Genomic DNA, 19,714 nt, shown 5'->3' on the forward strand with positions numbered 1-19,714 from the left:
ATTTGAGAACTATTTTCTTGGATTTTTACTAGTTTTATATACATATATATGTAAAAAACTTATTGAGAAAGGTCGAGTTTAAAAATAACATAACGTATGTTTCATAAAACAATAAAATTGTTTTATTTAATCGTCAGCTGTAGGTTCGAAATAAATTGCTAATTATTAATACAAAAGTTATAATAATATTTTTATTTTTATATATTTTATTTTATTATAATTTACAAAAATTATACAAAAGTTATACAAAAAACAATGATACTACAGTTGATGATACTACAACTGATGATTAAAAACAACCTTATTGTTTTTATGAAACATATGTTTTTTTATTTATAAACTAGAACTTTCTCAATAAATCATTTAAAAGCCCTTCAAGTGGGCTCTGTGGAAGGTGATTTAGTTTATATAACCACATTATTTTCTATGTATATACTATAAACATATTTATTTAATTGTTTATTAAAACGTAATTTTATTATAAAGTGTTTTTAACAAAATTTAAATTACAAATCTAACTCACATAATTATTTATTTTTGAAAACGAATCTAGTTTAACGACAAAAATTTACTATAAAACAATTAGCTAATATATGTTTCTATGCTTGTAATTTAGCGCATCTTGTTTCCCTTTTTCTTGTTTCCCTTAAACCTGTTAAAATTAATTTTTGTTGAGTTTTTATTAATTTTTTAGTTTTATAAAACTATTTAGCAACTGACCTTTGGTTTTTACTTTTCTTGCCGCTATTAGAAACTTCTTTGTCAAAAAATCCACCTGATTTCTTGGCTTTGCTGTCAAATTATATACCAAGTAGTAATTAAAGTTTTATTTATTCTGCTACTTATGGAAAGTAAAAAAAATGTTCTAAAAAAGTCAATAGTAAATAAAACTATAATTTTAAATACATTAAATAATTAAGCAGTTTTGTTAAAGTAACAAATACGGTACAACTTCAGAACTACAGACAGAGTTGCCGCTCATTCAGGCAAAATTAGTCTTCGTCAGCTTGAATTTATCAAGAAAACAAAATAAAAAAGCGGTTCATGCATTTTATAAATTATTTATTTACACAGTTATTTAATTTCAAAAACATTTAGAACATTTGTGATAAAATAAATGCTTTCAGACTCTCAATTTAAAAACTCAGTAAGACATAAATTTGTAAAGGAGCAAAATTCACACTAGCCGTCAAAATAGATCTGAGTTTTCTAGACAAACTATAAAAAAATCAAAATAGCCTGAAAGACAACCCTGTTTAGTTTTTCAAATTTAAACAGAAATTTTGTTCTCTGCGACAAATTAAAAAAAAAATATTAAGAAAAAATAATTACTACCAATTATAATTAGTAAGCTGTTTTAAACCCATAAATTAGAATACAAAATTTTTATTTTTACAACAACTTAATCAGATTAAAAAACTTTGTTTTTAAAGAATTACTTATAATTATAAATTGTATGCTCTTAAAATTACCAATTAATTTATATTTCAACGTTAAAAATTAAAACAATTTTATTATATCAATGAAAATGAAGACCCAATATTATTCTAAATAAAATTTAAACTTTTAGATATGTTAATAGCAACTGAAAAATGCCTACTAAATAACAACTGCTTAGCAAGCTACCTCATTCACCAAGCCACAATAAAAACAAATTTAAAAGCATTTTTCAATTTTTTAATGCTAAAAAATTTGAAAAAAAATGATAAGAAACGCATTAAATTATATTTTTATTTCAGTACTTTTAAATAACACATTTAAGCTAAACTTTAAATACAGATTCAAATTTTATAATCAAAAAGTTTTTACAAAACATTTAAGACTACTTTAATTTTTTTTACTACAGTTAAAACTATTAAAAGTATAAAAACTATATTTAAAACACTATTATTTCTCAGTTAATGAGTGAGTATAAGTATTTTATTTAAAACATTGAAAAAAGTATTAAACAGTTTAGTTTCAACGTCAATTATTAGCAATCTTTAAAAAAAATATTTTTAACAAATAATTTAAACCTTGCTTCCTTTCTTTTCTTTTTTGGTGGCTCCGGATCAACGCACCTGCCTACTTTCTTCTGTTTACCTGATTTTTTGAAACGCCCCTGTCTCACTTCCATCCGATTTGCTGACTTCAAGCGAAATTTTTCACTTTTGCTCAACTCCTGTTTCATGCGACTATCCGCCTGTAACAGTTTTTTTATTAAAATTATTTTTCACTTTTTTACATGCGCTAGTCATTTTAGCTCGATTAATTAATCTATAGTATCATTTCTTAAAAGAAAATCTAACTTTAAAATATTTTCTAGTTCAAAAATTAAAAAAAAATTACCGCTATAAATTTAAAGACTGTTTTTATTATTTTATGAGTAAAATATAGCAATTCCTAAAATTACTCTTAATAAAATAATTAGCTTTAAACTTAGCCGCAAAACTATCAACAACAATACATGTGAAAATAATCTTTTATAAATACATTATGGAGTGTGAACTATTATAAAAACATTTGTAGCTATTGAAAGTTCGCCATTCTTAAATAGATAATGTCTAGATAATGTAATGTAAAATAAATTTTACGTTAAAAAAGCTAATAATATTAATTTTGTAAAGCAAAACTGTTTATATAGGTATTCTTATACTTAAAGTCACTGAGTGCATATATTTACATACAATGTAGCTGATAAAGTCTTTCAATAAATTTGTATGTTAACAAGAATACAATGATTGCTTTCTGATCTTTGGTATATTCAATAAAATATTGTATTTGTTAATAAGCTAAATATTACAAACAAAACATACATTGGACGGTTTAGCAAGGTTTGGTTTGTGCTTTTTCTTTCCTCCTCCTGCTGATGAATGGTGGTCTAAACTCTTCTCAACTGAATGTTTTATTTTATTTTTTTAATTTAAGTGTATATTTGAGGTAAAAAGCTAATAACAAGTTCAACTTAAATAAATAATAAATATAATGCACATGATATAATTTCAAAATAGCTTATAAATACATTAAAAACCAACTAGACAAATTAGAAGCTGATTAAGGTAAGTTTTATTTCTACCTTAGATATCAGGGTTCGTAAGCTAAATTTTGATATTTTAAACTGACATGCCCCTATTCACACAGGTATTTTTCTAATCCTGGTTAATCAGCGCCTAATTTGGCTGATAACAGTAAAAAACTACGTTGCCTATTAGTTTGGTTGTAATTGCTTAACTTAATAAAAGCAGGACTTTTTTTTTTTGTTTAGAATTTATTGTTATTTTATTAAACATGGCTCCCTCAAATTACTATAACAATTTAATTTGCATGAACTTGAACTGTCACGTAACCATTAAAAGACATATTTAACATTCTACTTCTAGAGTCCTATCTCACAGAGTGCTGGGTAACTAAAACCAAATGGTTATTAAGAAAGAAATTCAAAACTTATTAGTTCAATCAAAATAAAAAAGTCTGGTTTTCAATTTTTCTTATAGTAATTCAGAAATTTTTATAGCATTTTTACTGACTAATCCTAATACTTTACCGCTAATAGCTTGACTTTAGTAAAATTAAAGTTACAAAGACCAAAATGCTTATATATAACGAAATTTACTCTTCAAAATTGTATTCAAAAAATAAACTGATTTTCAATTTTGTTTTAGAATCTCATAAATTTGAAGCAAAGGTATTAAAAAATCTTGATATTTTCGAATATTGCCTTAATTTTAGTAAAATTAAGGCTAAAAAATCAAATTTTTATTAGGGAAAAATTTAACATTTTAACAATTTAATCAAAAAATGACTGATTTAGCCTGATGCGTGTGAACCGTGGATGTAAAATGATTTTTGTAAAAATGAACTATTTTGGTTTTAATATCAGGTCAATAATTAACAGATCATTATGGTAAACTTTATAATTTTATAATTAAATTGATAAGTTTTTACATTCACACTATTTTTATATTTCTATGTAAACATTTGAAAATGGTTAAACTTGATATTTAACTTATACATCAAAAGAAAAAAAAGATCAAACTTCTTGAGATTCTTCGCTCAACTTCACTTTGAAACCAGCTTCTCTGAACAGCCGGGGTTTCGCCTTTGACAAACTTTTTCTCCATTCTGTTTATTTGATTTTCGGCCGCCAAAATTTTTCTCTCATTTGCCTCCATCCTCAAAACTTCGCCTACTTCCGACTCCAAATTGTCCAAAACATCTTTGTATGCAGCAACAACACCTATTCAATATAATTTTAATGAAAAGTTTTCCCTTTTCTTTATTATTTTATCAACAGGGTTGACATAGGTTTTTTGTAAATTTCTTCCAGGCTTTCTTAATTTTTTTTAGGTTTTCAAAAAAGAAGGTTTTTCGGCTATTTTCAGTATAAATTAAACATAAAGTAAAATAACTGTCTCAAATAGTATAATAACATTGTAAAGATACTGTAAAACTCCTTAAAAGGTATTTTTGATGAATTTTCTTTTATTATTCTAAAAAAAATCGTTTAGATAGGTTTTTAGTATCTAATCGAAATTTTGTTACTTTACATGCAAAACTAGTTTTTAACTCGAAGTTTGTTAATTAATTTTGTTCGAAATTCTAGGTGTTCCAGTTTTTTTTTTTTAATATCTCAAACTCAAGGTTTTTTGGTAACCCTGTATCTACTGTAAATTTTAGTTTTTCAAAAAGGTATAACTCATGCCTTTTCAAATATTAATAATTATATTAATTTAAAAAATACAATACCAAGCTTTAGTACTTTTAAAACATATAGTACAAAAATAAAATAGAATGTTTAACATTACTTAAGAAGTTTTCTTTAAAGTTTAAAGCATTTAAAATATCTTTTTACAATAATTAATCTTTTAAATTATAATATACAGTTACAAGTATATTAAAATAAATATTTAATATGTAAGAGATGCTCTTGCAAAGACTTCTATGACTACTAAAAAACAAACTTTCATGAATTTTACGTTTTTCCACACTTCTTTTAGCCATCTTAAGGACTTGTTTCAGCAATGGACGTTCTGTTTCGCCCACCAAGGAAACACTGACACCCTTTTTGCGAGCTCTGGCCGTTCTGCCTACCCTTTGAATGTAATGGGTGAGGGTGTTTGGCATAGTCAGGTTGATCACCTTTTGTTACAAAATTAAATGGTTGAAATTATGCTTTTATTTTTCAAGTAATTGTAAACTTATATTTTTTTAGACAAAAAACACAACTGTAAGTTTTTTCTTACTATTTTAATATTAAAACAAGTTCATTCCAAAATATTGAAATGTTTAGCTAACAGTATAATGTATAATGAAAAGTTAAAGTATCAGAATCATAAAAATCAACAATCAAATAATAGTTACAAGATTTTAGTCTATTTTGCACTAAACTCCTTTTTTTTTGTTATGTGCGCAAGGACTTAAATCAAGTATTTTATATTTCACAACACATTAGATTTGAACAATTTATGAACCTTTAAAAAAACATACATCTATCTTAAAAACTCATTTAAAAAATATTGAATTTAACTTAAACTTGCTGAAAACATATTGTATAAAACAAAAAGCGTTATACTTAAAACTACAATTTTAAAAAGACATGAAACTCATAATTTCTTAATAATTGTTTCAAAAACTTTACTTTTAAAAACTTAATTTTGTTAAAGATAGCAAATGCTTTAAAAATTACGTGTTTTCAAATATTATTGATTGTGTAAGTCTGTAATAAAAAACTTGCAAAATTTTAGAAATTTCTAAGAAACTTGTTATATAAATATAAACGGTTTTAAACAAGCTACATTAAAAAAAGATACTTATGCAAGTTCAGTGAAGACTTAACATTCATTCAGTAGTAAATATGTTTTTTTTTTTACTTAAAGAAATTTTGAGTCAATATAAAGTAAAAGATATTTACTTTCTATTTGAAAAATGTCAAAAACATCTTACAGTTTTAACGCCAGAAATATCAAGACCTCTTGATGCAAGATCTGAGCAAACAAGCACATCCGCATCTCCATTCTTGAACCTATTCAAACTTTTCATTCGTTCTGCTTGGCACAAATCTCCGTGTAATTCAGCTGCCTTTATAACAACGCTTTTTAATAACGGTCTAAAAGCTTCACAAAAGCAAAAAAAAAAATCATCTTTAATTAATTGAAAAAAATAGAACAATACTAAATTTTGAACTAATACAAAATAACTAAACACAAACTTTTATCTGGGGTTTCAATAGCCCAAGTACTATGTGTAGTCTGTGAGCTTGTTTCTTTGTTTGACAGAAAACCATTACATTCGTTAAATACGTTCTACTAAGAAGAGCTGTAAAAATAATTGTTTGTATTTACTTCAATTTAAACCTTTAAAACTGATGACTATTTAGTTTATTTTTTTTATTATGATTTAAAATATTATGTGGATATTTATTTTTCATACTATGTTTCTGTGACTTTTTCTTATACATGCTGATAAAAATTTTAAACACTTTATTCCAAGAATACATTTTTAATGATTATAGTCAAGTTAAAAAAAAATTAGTCAAAAAAAAAATTATTTATATTAAACTACTTAAAATTTGTGTTAAAATAAGTCGATTTTAAGGACAAATACAAAACAACAAACCACACAAGATTGCTTCGCGGTCGCCTTCTCTTTCTTCTCTGATTTTTATAAATTCTTGTTTGAGGAAAGGTGCCACTTCTTCCGAAGAGTTAACACGAACTCTCACCGGCCGCTTCAGCGCTATATTCGCCAACTGATCCAACTGACAATTAATTTTTATAATTAGATGTTATCTAGATGAAATAGCATTTTAGTTGATCTACTAAACAAAGAAGAATTTATGTTTAAGTTGAGTAAACGTCTTAAAGGTTTAGTTTAGAGCAGTTTTTTATCTATTTTCATTGTTTGAGTTTAAATCAAGGAAAATTAACATTTTACAAAACAAATTATAATATATATTAGAACCATAATATAAAATAGTAAGTAAACGACTTAAAGAAAAAAAAGAAGCTCTTAACTTCATAATAAACAAATTTTTATACCAGAATAAGTAACTTTAGCATATAATATTATGTTAATCTAAGTAAGCTTTTCGTACACTTAATCGGAAATGTACATTTATTATTTACTCAAGTAACTTGTTTTTATTATAACAACAAAAAATACCTCTGTAGACACAGTTGCTCCAAAAAGCAGTGTTTGCCTTTGTTTTGAGCAAACATCTAATATTTCCTTCATTTGATCCTTAAAATGTTCATCTAACATTCTATAATACAAAATAAAGATAATATTTAAGTAAACTTTATTTCAAATCATGAGAAATTTTCAAATTTTAATTACCAATAAAAAGGTTTTAAATTTTAAATTAAATTAACTTCTCTTTCATCATTGACAAAACAAGGTAGCAACAAGTTTTTAAAAGCTTGTTAAGGATTTTCAAATACAAATTTATTAGTTTTGTAAAATTTGAAGTTAAGAAAATAATATAGGGTTCAAATTCTCTGAACTTGCTAAGTGTGATTTAAATTTTATATGTCATTGTTTTAAATGTTTTAAACAGTTATGTAATGTTTAAAATCGTGTTTTACACACCTATCAGCTTCATCCAAAATCAAAATTTCAATAGAGTTTAAATCAAATGAAGGACAGTTGTGCAAATGATCTATCAGACGACCTGGAGTTGCTATGACAATGTCAGGATTTGTACGCAAAGATGCTTCTTGAGTTTTGATGTCATGGCCACCTAAACAAAATTAGTAAAAAAATTTAAAAACATTGTTCATTCTGAATACAATATGAAATACAAATAGTTGAGCTGTTAACAAATTTATAAGTTGTAATGATCGACTTTAAATTTTTTAAATCTCAGATAAAACAGAAAGAGTAATATCACTTGAATATAAATATGAGTATGACTTTAATTTTTGTGTTCTGTTCGAAATGGTTTCTATTGACACTTATTTGTATATAATTATTCAAAATGGTTAAAAGACACCTTATCCTTAATTATTTTTAATAATTAATACTGCGTGCTTCATAAAAACCTTATGAATGCTTTTTAAAGATTTTAATTCAAATAAATTACATTTGATACAGTATGGAAAATGTTCTAGGTAATTTAAAGTAATAATATAAATCTGTAAATAAATAACATATTTAACTTAAATTATACCTATGTATTAAGTTTTTATCAAATATTTTATATCATTATGTTTAATTTACGGAAAGTTTCGAAACAAAAAACAATATGTCTTTATCAAGTAATATAACAAACTTTACTAAGTAAAAAAGTTCAAAAATCAAGTTCAAAAGGTGATTATATCTTGTAACTGTTTTTGCCATGATAGATACAATTGTTCTGCAGATCAGAGAATCTCCTACATAAGAAAAACATCAGATAAGTTTTTCGAAGGATTGCAGACCACTGTGGAACAGACAAAAACAGCACAATATTTGATTACCTTTTAAATTCACACTCTGTCAAAATTCTGATATTGTACAAAAGAAATATGAACACAAATCATCAGTTTTGATAGCAGCATTGAAATACTTATTGAAAATGCTGTTTCACTTATAATTAAATAAACCAAGGAACATACCAACTGCAAGACAAATTCTGATGTTGGTGTACTTGCATAATTCTGTGGCAACAGTGAAAAGCTGTACACCTAACTCTCTCACGGGCGCTAGTAGCAAAACTCTTGTTGTGGCAATCGTCGTGGGTCTATTTATCAAGCGCTCTATTACAGGGAGCAAAAACGCTGCCGATTTTCCTGTTATTTGTTAGTTCGTCTTAAAAATTGTTTTTAATGTTGATATTTTTTTAACTTGATATTTTTTACAGATAAATAAGTTTAAATAATTTGTACAAATGTATTATATTTTTATCTATCATTTTTTTACACTGTACAGTATTTATAAAAGTCTATAAATTACTGACATCATGATTTAAGATTTTTTTACATTTAGACAATTTAAGATACTTTATTATCAAAGAAATACTATTTTTCAAAAATAAATAATACAAACAACCTTAAAACAAAATGATAGGTATAAATGCATAACGTAATACAATTGCTTACTACAAAGAAAACTAGAACTTACCAGTACCAGTTGCAGCACAACCACTTACATCTCTTCCTTTTAAAATTACAGGTATGGCTGCTTGCTGAATAGGAGTTGGTGTTATGTAATCCAAATCGTTTACAGCCTTCATCAGAGGTCGAGATAAGTTCATATCCTGATATGATTGAATTCGTTTTTATTTCAGGTTTAAGATATAATTATAAAACATTTTTTATTATCGTTACTGGAAAAATTATTAACAAAATGAAATAAATTAGAACAGCAAGTGACAAAAACAGTGTAAAAAGAGGACAATATTACATGTCATATACAGAAAATAGCCTAATCACTCACTATGTTTGTACAAAAATTAACAACAAACAAAAGAAATATATAATGCTTACAGAAAACAGGAAAAAATTAATACTTCATTACAAAGCATCTGATACCTTGGATAAAATTATACAACTTTTAAAAGTATTTCTTGTACATAAATGACAAAATTATAATAATAAGCCTTGTTAAGGAACTTACACTAAAATGTATGTTTAGGTTACATCCAATATTGTTATGATCATGATCATCTATGACTTCAGCCAAAACTATTTCATCTTTAATATCTTCTTCTTCTTCAACACTAGTTTTACCCTTTATTCTTAAACTGTCTAAAATTTATTAGGTTTTAAAAATTATTTACATACATAAGTTCACAAACTACAAAATAGTATTTCTTTATTTTGATTATTTACAAAAATATATATTTTAAATAGAATAAATTTGTAACTTAACGTTTTATAATAAAACACACCATTACTATTAGTCCTACTACCAGGGTTGCCACTCTTTAAAAAAAAATAAGTTTTTTAGACTTTTATACAATACAAGGTTTCAACTAAAGTCTAATCAGTTATAAATTTCTTATTTAAGTATAATCTATATACCTCTGAACTCTTTGGCCGAAATTCCATATTATATTTAAGTCTTATAAAATAAATCTTGTATATTACCACTTTCAAATTAAGTAAGTTAAAAACTATAATTTTTTGCTTTAATCTAAAAGCTTTAACAAAATAATACTGATGTTTGAGTTTTTGATAAAATATTAATTTTAACACTAAACAAGCTTTAATACTAATCAATGAGAAATGAACTAGATGGTTGTAAAATCTCAATATAACTTAAAATTAAAGAAAAACAACAAAATGTTATTTCCTTGATGTTACACATTAAAGAGATAAAAAGGAAAAAAAAAAACAACATATAAAAGAAGTTTTCCAGCTTCCCTCTTTTACTATAAAAAACCAAAACAAGGGTTCTGTTAGAGAAATTGTAAAGTCAACGAAAACAAGTTCACAAGAACACCTTTTTTAATTAAGATATTGATTAATTTAATAGACCAATATATAACAAAAAATGTAAGGTTTTGTAGCTCATTATATTCTTTTTCATTATTGTTGAGGTATTCAAAACTAACTTTATCAAAATGTCACAGATTTTATAACAGTTCACTCGTTTATTTCCAGGCAAACTGTAAAGACTTCCCTGTCGTTGAAACTAAACCGCCTAATAAGCATTCGAGTTAATGTGAGTTCCAATATACCAAATAAACTGTACTCACAAGATGATAACTTTACTGGTGAAATATCACTAAAGATTAAGGTGCCTGTTCAAAAACTTTATCATAAACATTTCTAGCATGTGGGTGGAATTATGTAAGTTTATCATTTTGTGGCATTTTTGTTGAAAATAAATTGTAAAAATGACACAAAATTACAAAGTTCTTTCAAACGTAAGTAGGTTTTAAAAGAAGTTTGAAGTTTAAAGAAGGATATATGGTTGTCAACTTACTAAGTGTGATGATTTATCTAAGTGAATGGAGTCATACTTTCGCCAAGTGGTGGTATCCATTAGTTCACAGTCCCGCTTCCTTAAAATCCTGTATTACACACATCTAGGAGTAATTTCTAAGCAACATTGTGCCAAATAAACTGTCCTTTGGCTGAGTATCACACAAGACAGAGAAGCAATTTGTCAAGTCTGCAATTACATTTGAGTGACTCTAAAGAAAGCAAAAAGTTGACTGAGATCCAGTGTTGATGTATCGAAATCTGGACAAAATGAAATAAGCCTAGAGAAAACTACATTTGTTTTTTAAAGTTTTCGAGTTAAAATTGTTTTTATTATTTCTTTATACTTTTTTTTATCCAACAAATCCAGTTTTTTGTAAATTTGTATCTTCTTCAATAACCTCTTTAAAATATTATTTTTTTAAATAAGCCAGGGGGATGTAGAGTTATGTAGCTTACTGATATTAATAATAGGCCTGCTATCCGTCGCGATCGGCTATGCGTAATTGTGCATAGAGAATAAAAATAAATGACAATTATGAATTTAAAGCACAGTGATGCAATTAATAAAACAAACAGACAATAAAAAAAATCATTCTGATTCTCATTTCTTCATCTTCTTCAGTTTCTTAAGTACTTTTTTTCCCTTACTTTCAGTCTTTTGTGTACAGTCAGGTCATTTGCAAGCAACTCAGATAACTTATACTCAAGTTTTTTGGGTCGCGCTTGCATACATCCTTTAAACGTAATTTTGGTGGACCTCGGTTGCGTTTGCCAACAACCAAATCGCCATACAAAACAAACTTTGGGACTCGCTCAGCACCCATCCTCAGATCATAACCGAGCCAGCGAAGCCTGTGCTGACTGAGGGTTAAGTACATGGTGGTAAGATTGTTACGTCTCAAGAATTTCTCGTCGAATTTTGACTCGTGCAACTTTGGTCATGTTAATAATCAACATGAGCCTGTCGCTTAATCTTAAAAGAGGAAGTAACACCTTGATGTTTTCTTCAAAGCAGTCTTTGTTGGTATGTTTGTTCTTTCCAAAATTTCTAGGCATTCTGGTTTATACTTTTTTGGACCCTAGACAAAGACTCGGAAGCAGGTGTGTCCAACGAGGAGACGGATGACATCAGAGCTAAGAAACTTTCAATATTTTCATTATCATGCATTTTTCCAATATTTAGTCGAAACTTTCAGCCTAAATTATTTGATTTGTGCATGAACTTTTTTTTATATGCATTTTACAGCAGACCAAAAAATGATCACTGCTGCAATCTGCGCTTTGATACGATCTAGTTAGAAGAACAACTTAGCTTATTATATTCTATTTTTTCAATTAGAAAATTCAGAGATCGTTCATTGCTGAAAAAAAACTAAACACACTTAAACAATTAGTTATTCTTCACAAAATATAATTCAAATTAACAAAAATTTATCAATTTTAGACGTACTTCAGAGTTATGACACAGCACCCGTCCATATAATCGAAAATGTTTATGGCATGATAAGGCCAGTAGTTAGTAAGAGAAAACACTTCAGAGGAAAAAATTAAGGTATCTCACCCGCGAAATATCAATATTATTTATAAGTTTAGTTTTCACTGCAGTAGTGTGTATAATCTTAGTTGGTAAGACTACCTAAAGGTTTCATTCAAGATAAAATTAAATAATCGGATAAAAAAAGATATAATCTATATCAGTTAAAGCTAAGTTCAATTTTTGCAGTAACTAACACTGAAATTTAATTTAGCAAATTTTCCTGTGTTAACAATGAGTTTAAGTAACACAGCCAGATAAAATCTATACAAATTTCAAAACCAGAGCTGTTTATACATATAAGAAACTTGTGGACTGGAACAATTTGTAACTGTATTTATTTTACACTTATTTGTAGATTTTCAATATTTAAATGTAAGTATAAAATTTTGTTTTTACTCTAAAGTTCACATCGTTTATAAAAAAATTATATGCAAAATTATAGGAATTAATTAGAAATGTTATAAAACTAAGAGTCGTAACACATTACGCTATAATTAATAGAAGACTGTTTTCAAATACTTTTCTAATTCACTTGTTTTTTTGATAAGGAATTTATAAAAACATAACAAAAATATAATTACTATATTAGTTTAAACAAAATATGTTTACTTGAATCAGTTTTGCTTTATTAAATGGTAATTGACTAAAAAACTTAAATAATAAAAGTTAAGAAAAACATGATTATAATAACATCTACTCACTTTAATTTAAAATAATCCAACAATATAACTATAAATAAAGCTATACGCCAGGTAAAATATGATTTTAGAAAGTTAACTTGTACACAATAACGTTTTCATTCAATTATAAAATTTAGAACTTATTTGAAATACCTTTATTGCTAGGTGCAAATTCTTCGTCACTATCAACCTGCTCGTCTACATCATCTTTAACAATAATTTCTACTGTGGCTTGATTATTCTGCAGCATAAGTATTTTTAAGTATTTAAGATACAAATTTCTACAAAACCATAACTATCAATGATAAATTAGTTTTATGCTATTAAAACTTATTTTTATAAAGATTCAAGCAAACAATGGTGCATAACTTAAAAATACTAACTTCTTTAGCTTTCGAGGCTCTGATGTTAGATATTTTTTCTTCTACTGTGGTTCTTGCTTTCTGTTAGAATAATACTAAGTTTAACACTGCTATACAAAACTTAATATGTAAAATAAATATAAACTATTTTAATTTTTTCAATTTTTGGTTTTAGTTATTCATTAAACACATTCAATCTGTTCTAATTTAAGTAAGCTATAGTTAAAATTTAAATTTGATCAGTTATAAAACTTGTAGTTACAATATTGTTTATATTTTATTGATGAAAATTGAAATCATATAAATAGTTAAATTAAGTTAATAACAATTTTGAATTATTTAAGTTCCCCAAAATAATAATTTTAATGCACAAGTATAATTCAAACAAAATATACAAAAAACTGAAATCAAGTTACAAAAATAAACAATTAAATCCAACGGTTAATTGTATTATAAACCATTTGGTAGTAAAAATACTTTTACAGAACTTGATCTGTAGATTTTTTAACCAGCTAAGACTAAAAATACACATACGCAAAATCTTGCATTTTTGGACTGACATTCTTTGACTTAGACCGACTTAAACTTTAATTCTTCTATTTAATAACTACCTCAACACTTATAAACTCACCTAATGGTACTCATTCTTTGTTAATAAACCTTCTACGCGTCAGTTGAAAAGTACACCACAAGTTAATAATATTTACTCAAAACAAAAAAAAAAACATCAAACTTCTTTTAGAAATTCAAAAATTTTTAATAATTTATACATGACATATTGCCTACAAAAACCAAATGCTTATAAAAAAATTTACACAATTTAATAGTCTCTGCAAAAAAAACATATTCTTAAATTTGTATTACAAATTTACGTTAATGGGAAAGATAACTAATTCAAATTTACTGTTGTTAATCAATGAACGAAATACATTCATTAAATCTAATAATTACGTCACAATATAAATGAGGTTATTTTAACTGTTTAATTTGTATTGCAAAGTTTGTTAATTTACTTTTTATGTTTATAATCTATTTTGAACAAAATAAAACATCAACCATTAGTTAGTGAATCAATAAAATTTAATAAAACTTAACAACGGCAAAGACAATAAAAATCACAGAAACTCGATATAACATGTATATTATATGTTAAAGCTTGTAAAGATTAAATCAAAGTTATATACAATTAGGAAGCAGATTTAGTTTAAATGTAAAAATGAAAAATGAAATAATTAAAATTTAAGAAATCAAAACACAAAGAAAACAAACTTGTTTTTGAGCTTACAAAGTACTAACCGATAATTAAGTTGCAGTGACATACATAAAATCACAATGACTTAAAATTACATATATATTGTGTATAATAATTATAAAAATATAAAAATATATATATAAAAAATAATTGGTTGATAAAGTAGCAGTCGGTTGTTTAAATTAAATATCCCATACAGATATTTTAAATATTTAATAAGTAAACTGTGTTATATATGAGAGTTAAAATGTAAAATAACAAGGTAGTCATATGCTAAGTATAAACCTGCAGTAAAAAACCTACTAGCTCTCTTGGGCGTAGTAGGTAAAAAAGCACGGTTTATCTGTGATTTGAATACAGGCTTCCAATTAAACTTGGAACTAAACACATAAAGGTATGAAGAATTATAGTAGGAGGGTAAGTTTAATATATGAAATGTCAGAGAATAGAAAGTGACTTGTGTGAAATAGATATGTGAACAGTAAATGAATAAAACTATATATTACTTGGGTAATATATTAATATTAATATTAATAAATGTTAAAAGAATGTGTAAATGTGTGTGTAAAAGGTGAATGAAAAATATGTAGTAAAATACTATTTGCAATTAAGTATTTTTATAAACAAACTAGGGTCTTTATAAATAAAACTAAGATGACCAAAGTAGATGCATAAAATTAAAAGCAAAAGGTTTAAAATTATAAACAAAATATACTGGCTTACAATAAAAATTTTCCTTGTTTAAAAAAGTGTGTTTTTATTGTAATAAACATGCAATTTTTTTAAAACCCTTATTTTACTTACTTATTTTGCTGACATTTTGATCAAACACTAGTAGTATTGGTAATACTACTTGATAATATGTATAATTAACAAAACTGTATCAAATTTTACCAGAAAATAGTCCAAGTAATTTTTTTTAATCTCGACCTAGTTAGAGTAAGATGATGCAACCTTATTAGTTGTACCTTTTTGTGTGTATAATTATACTAATTGTATTAATTAGCTACAATAAAAACATATGTGGACATCATGAATTTTATTATACACATTATGTACTAAAAATTTTTAAGACTAATAAATATTATACTAAAAATTTTTAAGACAACTACCTTTTTTTTTAGTCCTTTTTCTATTGCAGCCTCAATACTACTTGTAGGTTCAAACAAATTGGATCCTTGAAGTTCAAATTTAAATCCTGATGAAAACAATTTAGACTCAGCTTTTTTTTGAATTCTTGCTTTTACTGTAGTTACATGAACTTCCTAAAAATAAACTGTATGTTATAAATTAATTTTAGAGAGAGAATTTGATGCATAAAGAAATAAATAGACCTTCTAAATACTTTAAGGGCATAGGGAGGATAAAACACTTTTTTGACAACTTGATCTTATTTTATATTGTTTTTACTAAGCTACAAGATGCTTTTTACAGATTTTATAAATTCAATTTACTTTAGTTATAGCCGGAGGCAACAATAGGTTCCTTAGTTATGGGAGGTACAAACTAAAACGGCAAAAATAGACTATTTCACTAAAAATCTATCTCTTGCTACGTTTTTTGAGATAACTGCCTCAAATTTTCAGGAAATGTTCCTTGCAATTTAAAAAATAATTGTTGGTACATAACTTAAAAAATAAAAATTTAATATAAAAAATAAACAAAAAAAAATTATTTTGTTTTTTTGTTATAAAATTTTTATTTTGTACCAATAATTTCTTTTAAAGATTACAAGGAACATTTTCTGAAAATTTGAGGCAGTTATCTCAAAAAACTTAGCAAGAGATAAATTTTTAGTGAAGTAGTCTATTTTTGCCATTTTAGTTTGCGCCTCCCATAAGGAAAGTATTGTTGCCTCCGACTTTGACCAGCTATATCTCAAAAATGATTTCGAATTGTAAATGATAAAAAAATCTGTGAGGATAAGTGTGAAAAATTTTTTAATTAAAAAATGGTATAAGATAAATTCCAGACTATTTTTTTTCAAGTCAAGTCTATTTTGCAATTAAGCTCATTTAGGCTTACTTAAACAATACAAGCAGTGTAAATAGCTGGCTTAGTCAATCAACAAATAATGAAAAATATTTTTCATTTATGTAATACTTATAGTCTTTTCAAGTGCACATCTTTCATTTAAATTTTTAATTTATAAAGAATAATAAGCCTTCTTAAATTAATTACAACATTCAAATACTTTTAATTATTGATTTTAAATTGTTCAATTTAAAAATAAACTATTATGCAGTAAGAGAAAATCACAATAATTCAAAAAACATTGTTTATATCATAATACAAAATGTATACTATTTTGTTAGATATAACTTTTTTGTATACGGTTTACAACTGATAAATACAACTTATATATTAGTAATTCTCATTGTCTGTTAGGCAAAAAATTAATTTAGGTTTTGTTATGTAAAAAAACTATAATATTCTATATTTTTTAAATTTACACAGTGAAACTTATCACATAATACAGTCATTAAAAAATTGAAAACAGACTTACTTCCTCATTTTCACTATCATCAAGTTCACTGTTTATTACCTCATCATCACTGTCAATTGTCATTATTAAGTCCAAATCAGTATCCATTGTTTTAGTTTAAGCTTAATTTAGTGAAACTCCTTAGAAATGTAAAGTTTGTAATGGACTTGATTTATACAAAATTTTAAATTACTATTTTCAGGCAATTATTGTGAGATAATTAACATAGCTAACAAACTACTAGTTATATAATTGATAATGACAAAATCTTGTATTTAGCCAATTGACTAAAGTGTGTAAATAACTTTTGGCAATATAAACACAGCTTTTATACCACTACACATATGATTTGAAAAAACATAAATTTTAAATAAAAAAAAATATTAACACCACTTTATCAATAATATCTCATACTTGTCTATTTTAGTCAGCGAGATTTAAACTTTTTGTTTAGAGGGTCTGACCTACCAGAAAAAGTTGTTTTCAAGCCCGACTTAATAAAACATGTTAGTTGGTAGTTGATGTTTATCAATTTACTGTCAAATGTCTATGCAACTCAGTCAGGAAAATATGATATAACTAAATCATCACAACTCAATTTCTTCTTTGGCATTGTCAGTTTAAACGTGAGATTTATAGTCAAAATTGTATAAACTAAAAACAACTCTTTATAATCAAATTATCAATTTAAAAACTATTAAATAAGCTCTACTTAGAACTGAAAACTAATTTAAGAGTACTTTTTAAGATATTTTTTCAAGTAATGCTCAATTATTTCTATTGCAGAATTTTTCTCTAGCTGAGCAATATGTCACCTGTCAGAGATTTTTGTTGGCGGGTAGGTTCACCCCTGAAAGCCCTACCTTGCTCATCCCTATCATTGTACTAGTTTTATAACAAACTTACAAAGACACTTAAACACTAGATATTTGTGGAAAGGGGTACCAATAAATTCTTATGACACAATTAAAAACCAATATTAAGAGTGTTTTGTTGATTATGTTTAAAAAATATATAATTATTTATATTGACTTTAGTTTATATTTAGTTTATATTTAAACTATCCATTTATTTTTATACAAAATAACTTCCTACCGTGTGCTTATGTAAGTTTAGAAACTAGTGATGAAACATCAAGGCCACAGGGGTTTATTGAATTTTCATAAAATGTTGATCCCAATTTATTTTAAGACTTTTAAGGCTATAGGAGATTCCCACTTTGTTTTATACTTGTAATTCCTTCTTGTAGGGTTTATTTTTTTTATCAAACTTTATTCATCATCCAATAAAGTTTAAAATAGCTTCTGTGATATAAGCAATCAAATTTAGAAAGTTTATAAATTCCTTGTAAAAGGTACAAAATTGCACTTATAAGCAAAAAATAAACTATTTCATAAAAAGTCTATTTTTTCTATCACTTTCAAGCAAGTCATCACTATTGTTGAAACAACTTACTTCAAAAAAAAATATACATTTTATTGAAATCTTTTTTTTTGATACTCTTAGGTACTATTATATTTTATTAGTCAGATATAATTTTGAAGACTGTTGTTTTAAAAACAGGATAGCAACCAAAATTTAATTAAAATCAAGAAAATTTGGGAAGTTTTTGTAACAAATTTTATCTACTAAAAAAGCCCTGATTTTCAGTACATGTTTTATTTTCAATTTATTAACATTATTTTTTGAAATAACTTGTAAAATACTTTTTTACAAATTGAATTTAAATTATAGAGTTTTTTAATAAGCTACAAGTTTCTATTTACACCTGTTTAATAGCTAAGCCAACCTAATTTTTAAGATATAGCTGGTTAAAGTTAGAGTGTATAAAAGGTTCTATTTAGAGAAAACTAAAAAAGTGAACTAATTAAAATCACAAGAAATCTATTTTCAACTTCATTTTTAATATAAAGATCTTAAATTTTAGAAAACATTACTTGCAGCGAAAAAATCCAACATAACATTTTCTTGATTAAAAATGAAACATTTATTTCGACAAAGAATAAAAATATTTTTTGGTTATTATTAGAAAAATTATACTCTGTGAATTCTTTTTGTACATGTGTCAGCCATTGTTTTAGATCTTACAACATTTAAAATCCAGAAACCATCTTTCTAAATATTGCAAGGAACATTGCCTGAACATTTGAGATATTTATCTCAAAAATTTCTACCCAAAAAAAACCTATTGTATTTCCTGACGTTAACCAGCTATATCCAGGGTTGCCCCAGATCAAGCTAATAAATGTTTCTTAACTTTTCTTTATCAAGCTCTTAGTTTAAATTTATTCTAAAATACACAATCTACTACTTGAAACTATATAAAGGTTTTAATTTATACTGGTTAAAACAACAGTTTTTCTGCTGAATTCAACCATAAACTTTTGTATATATATCACAGTTTCACAATAGAAGTGTTCTTGATACAGATCATCAATACTAAAAAGCTTACAAAAACTGCTTATTCAAGTAGGGTACTTGTTCAATATGTTAATAGAAAAATTTTGCA

General features: G+C 25.6%; 1 protein-coding gene across 1 annotated transcript; it reads right to left on the reverse strand.

The window, feature by feature from the left end:
* Window positions 1-462: 462 nt before the first annotated feature.
* LOC145843403 (putative ATP-dependent RNA helicase DDX27) lies at window positions 463-17,349 on the reverse strand. Its single transcript, XM_082950879.1, has 18 exons — window positions 17,227-17,349; window positions 15,833-15,985; window positions 13,490-13,549; window positions 13,260-13,347; window positions 9,574-9,704; window positions 9,079-9,214; window positions 8,574-8,747; window positions 7,567-7,717; window positions 7,141-7,240; window positions 6,595-6,736; window positions 6,188-6,294; window positions 5,923-6,057; window positions 4,941-5,118; window positions 4,016-4,216; window positions 2,796-2,875; window positions 2,016-2,182; window positions 721-792; window positions 463-652 (listed from the first exon to the last, which is right to left on the reverse strand). Exons 1-18 carry the CDS (start codon window positions 17,311-17,313, stop codon window positions 613-615), a joined length of 2,202 nt encoding a protein of 733 aa, XP_082807005.1. The 5' UTR covers window positions 17,314-17,349; the 3' UTR covers window positions 463-612.
* Window positions 17,350-19,714: the final 2,365 nt, after the last annotated feature.

Source organism: Thalia democratica, chromosome 8 (genome assembly GCF_965202585.1).
Source record: "Thalia democratica chromosome 8, ktThaDemo2.hap1.1, whole genome shotgun sequence".
Taxonomy (NCBI): Eukaryota; Metazoa; Chordata; class Thaliacea; order Salpida; family Salpidae; genus Thalia; species Thalia democratica.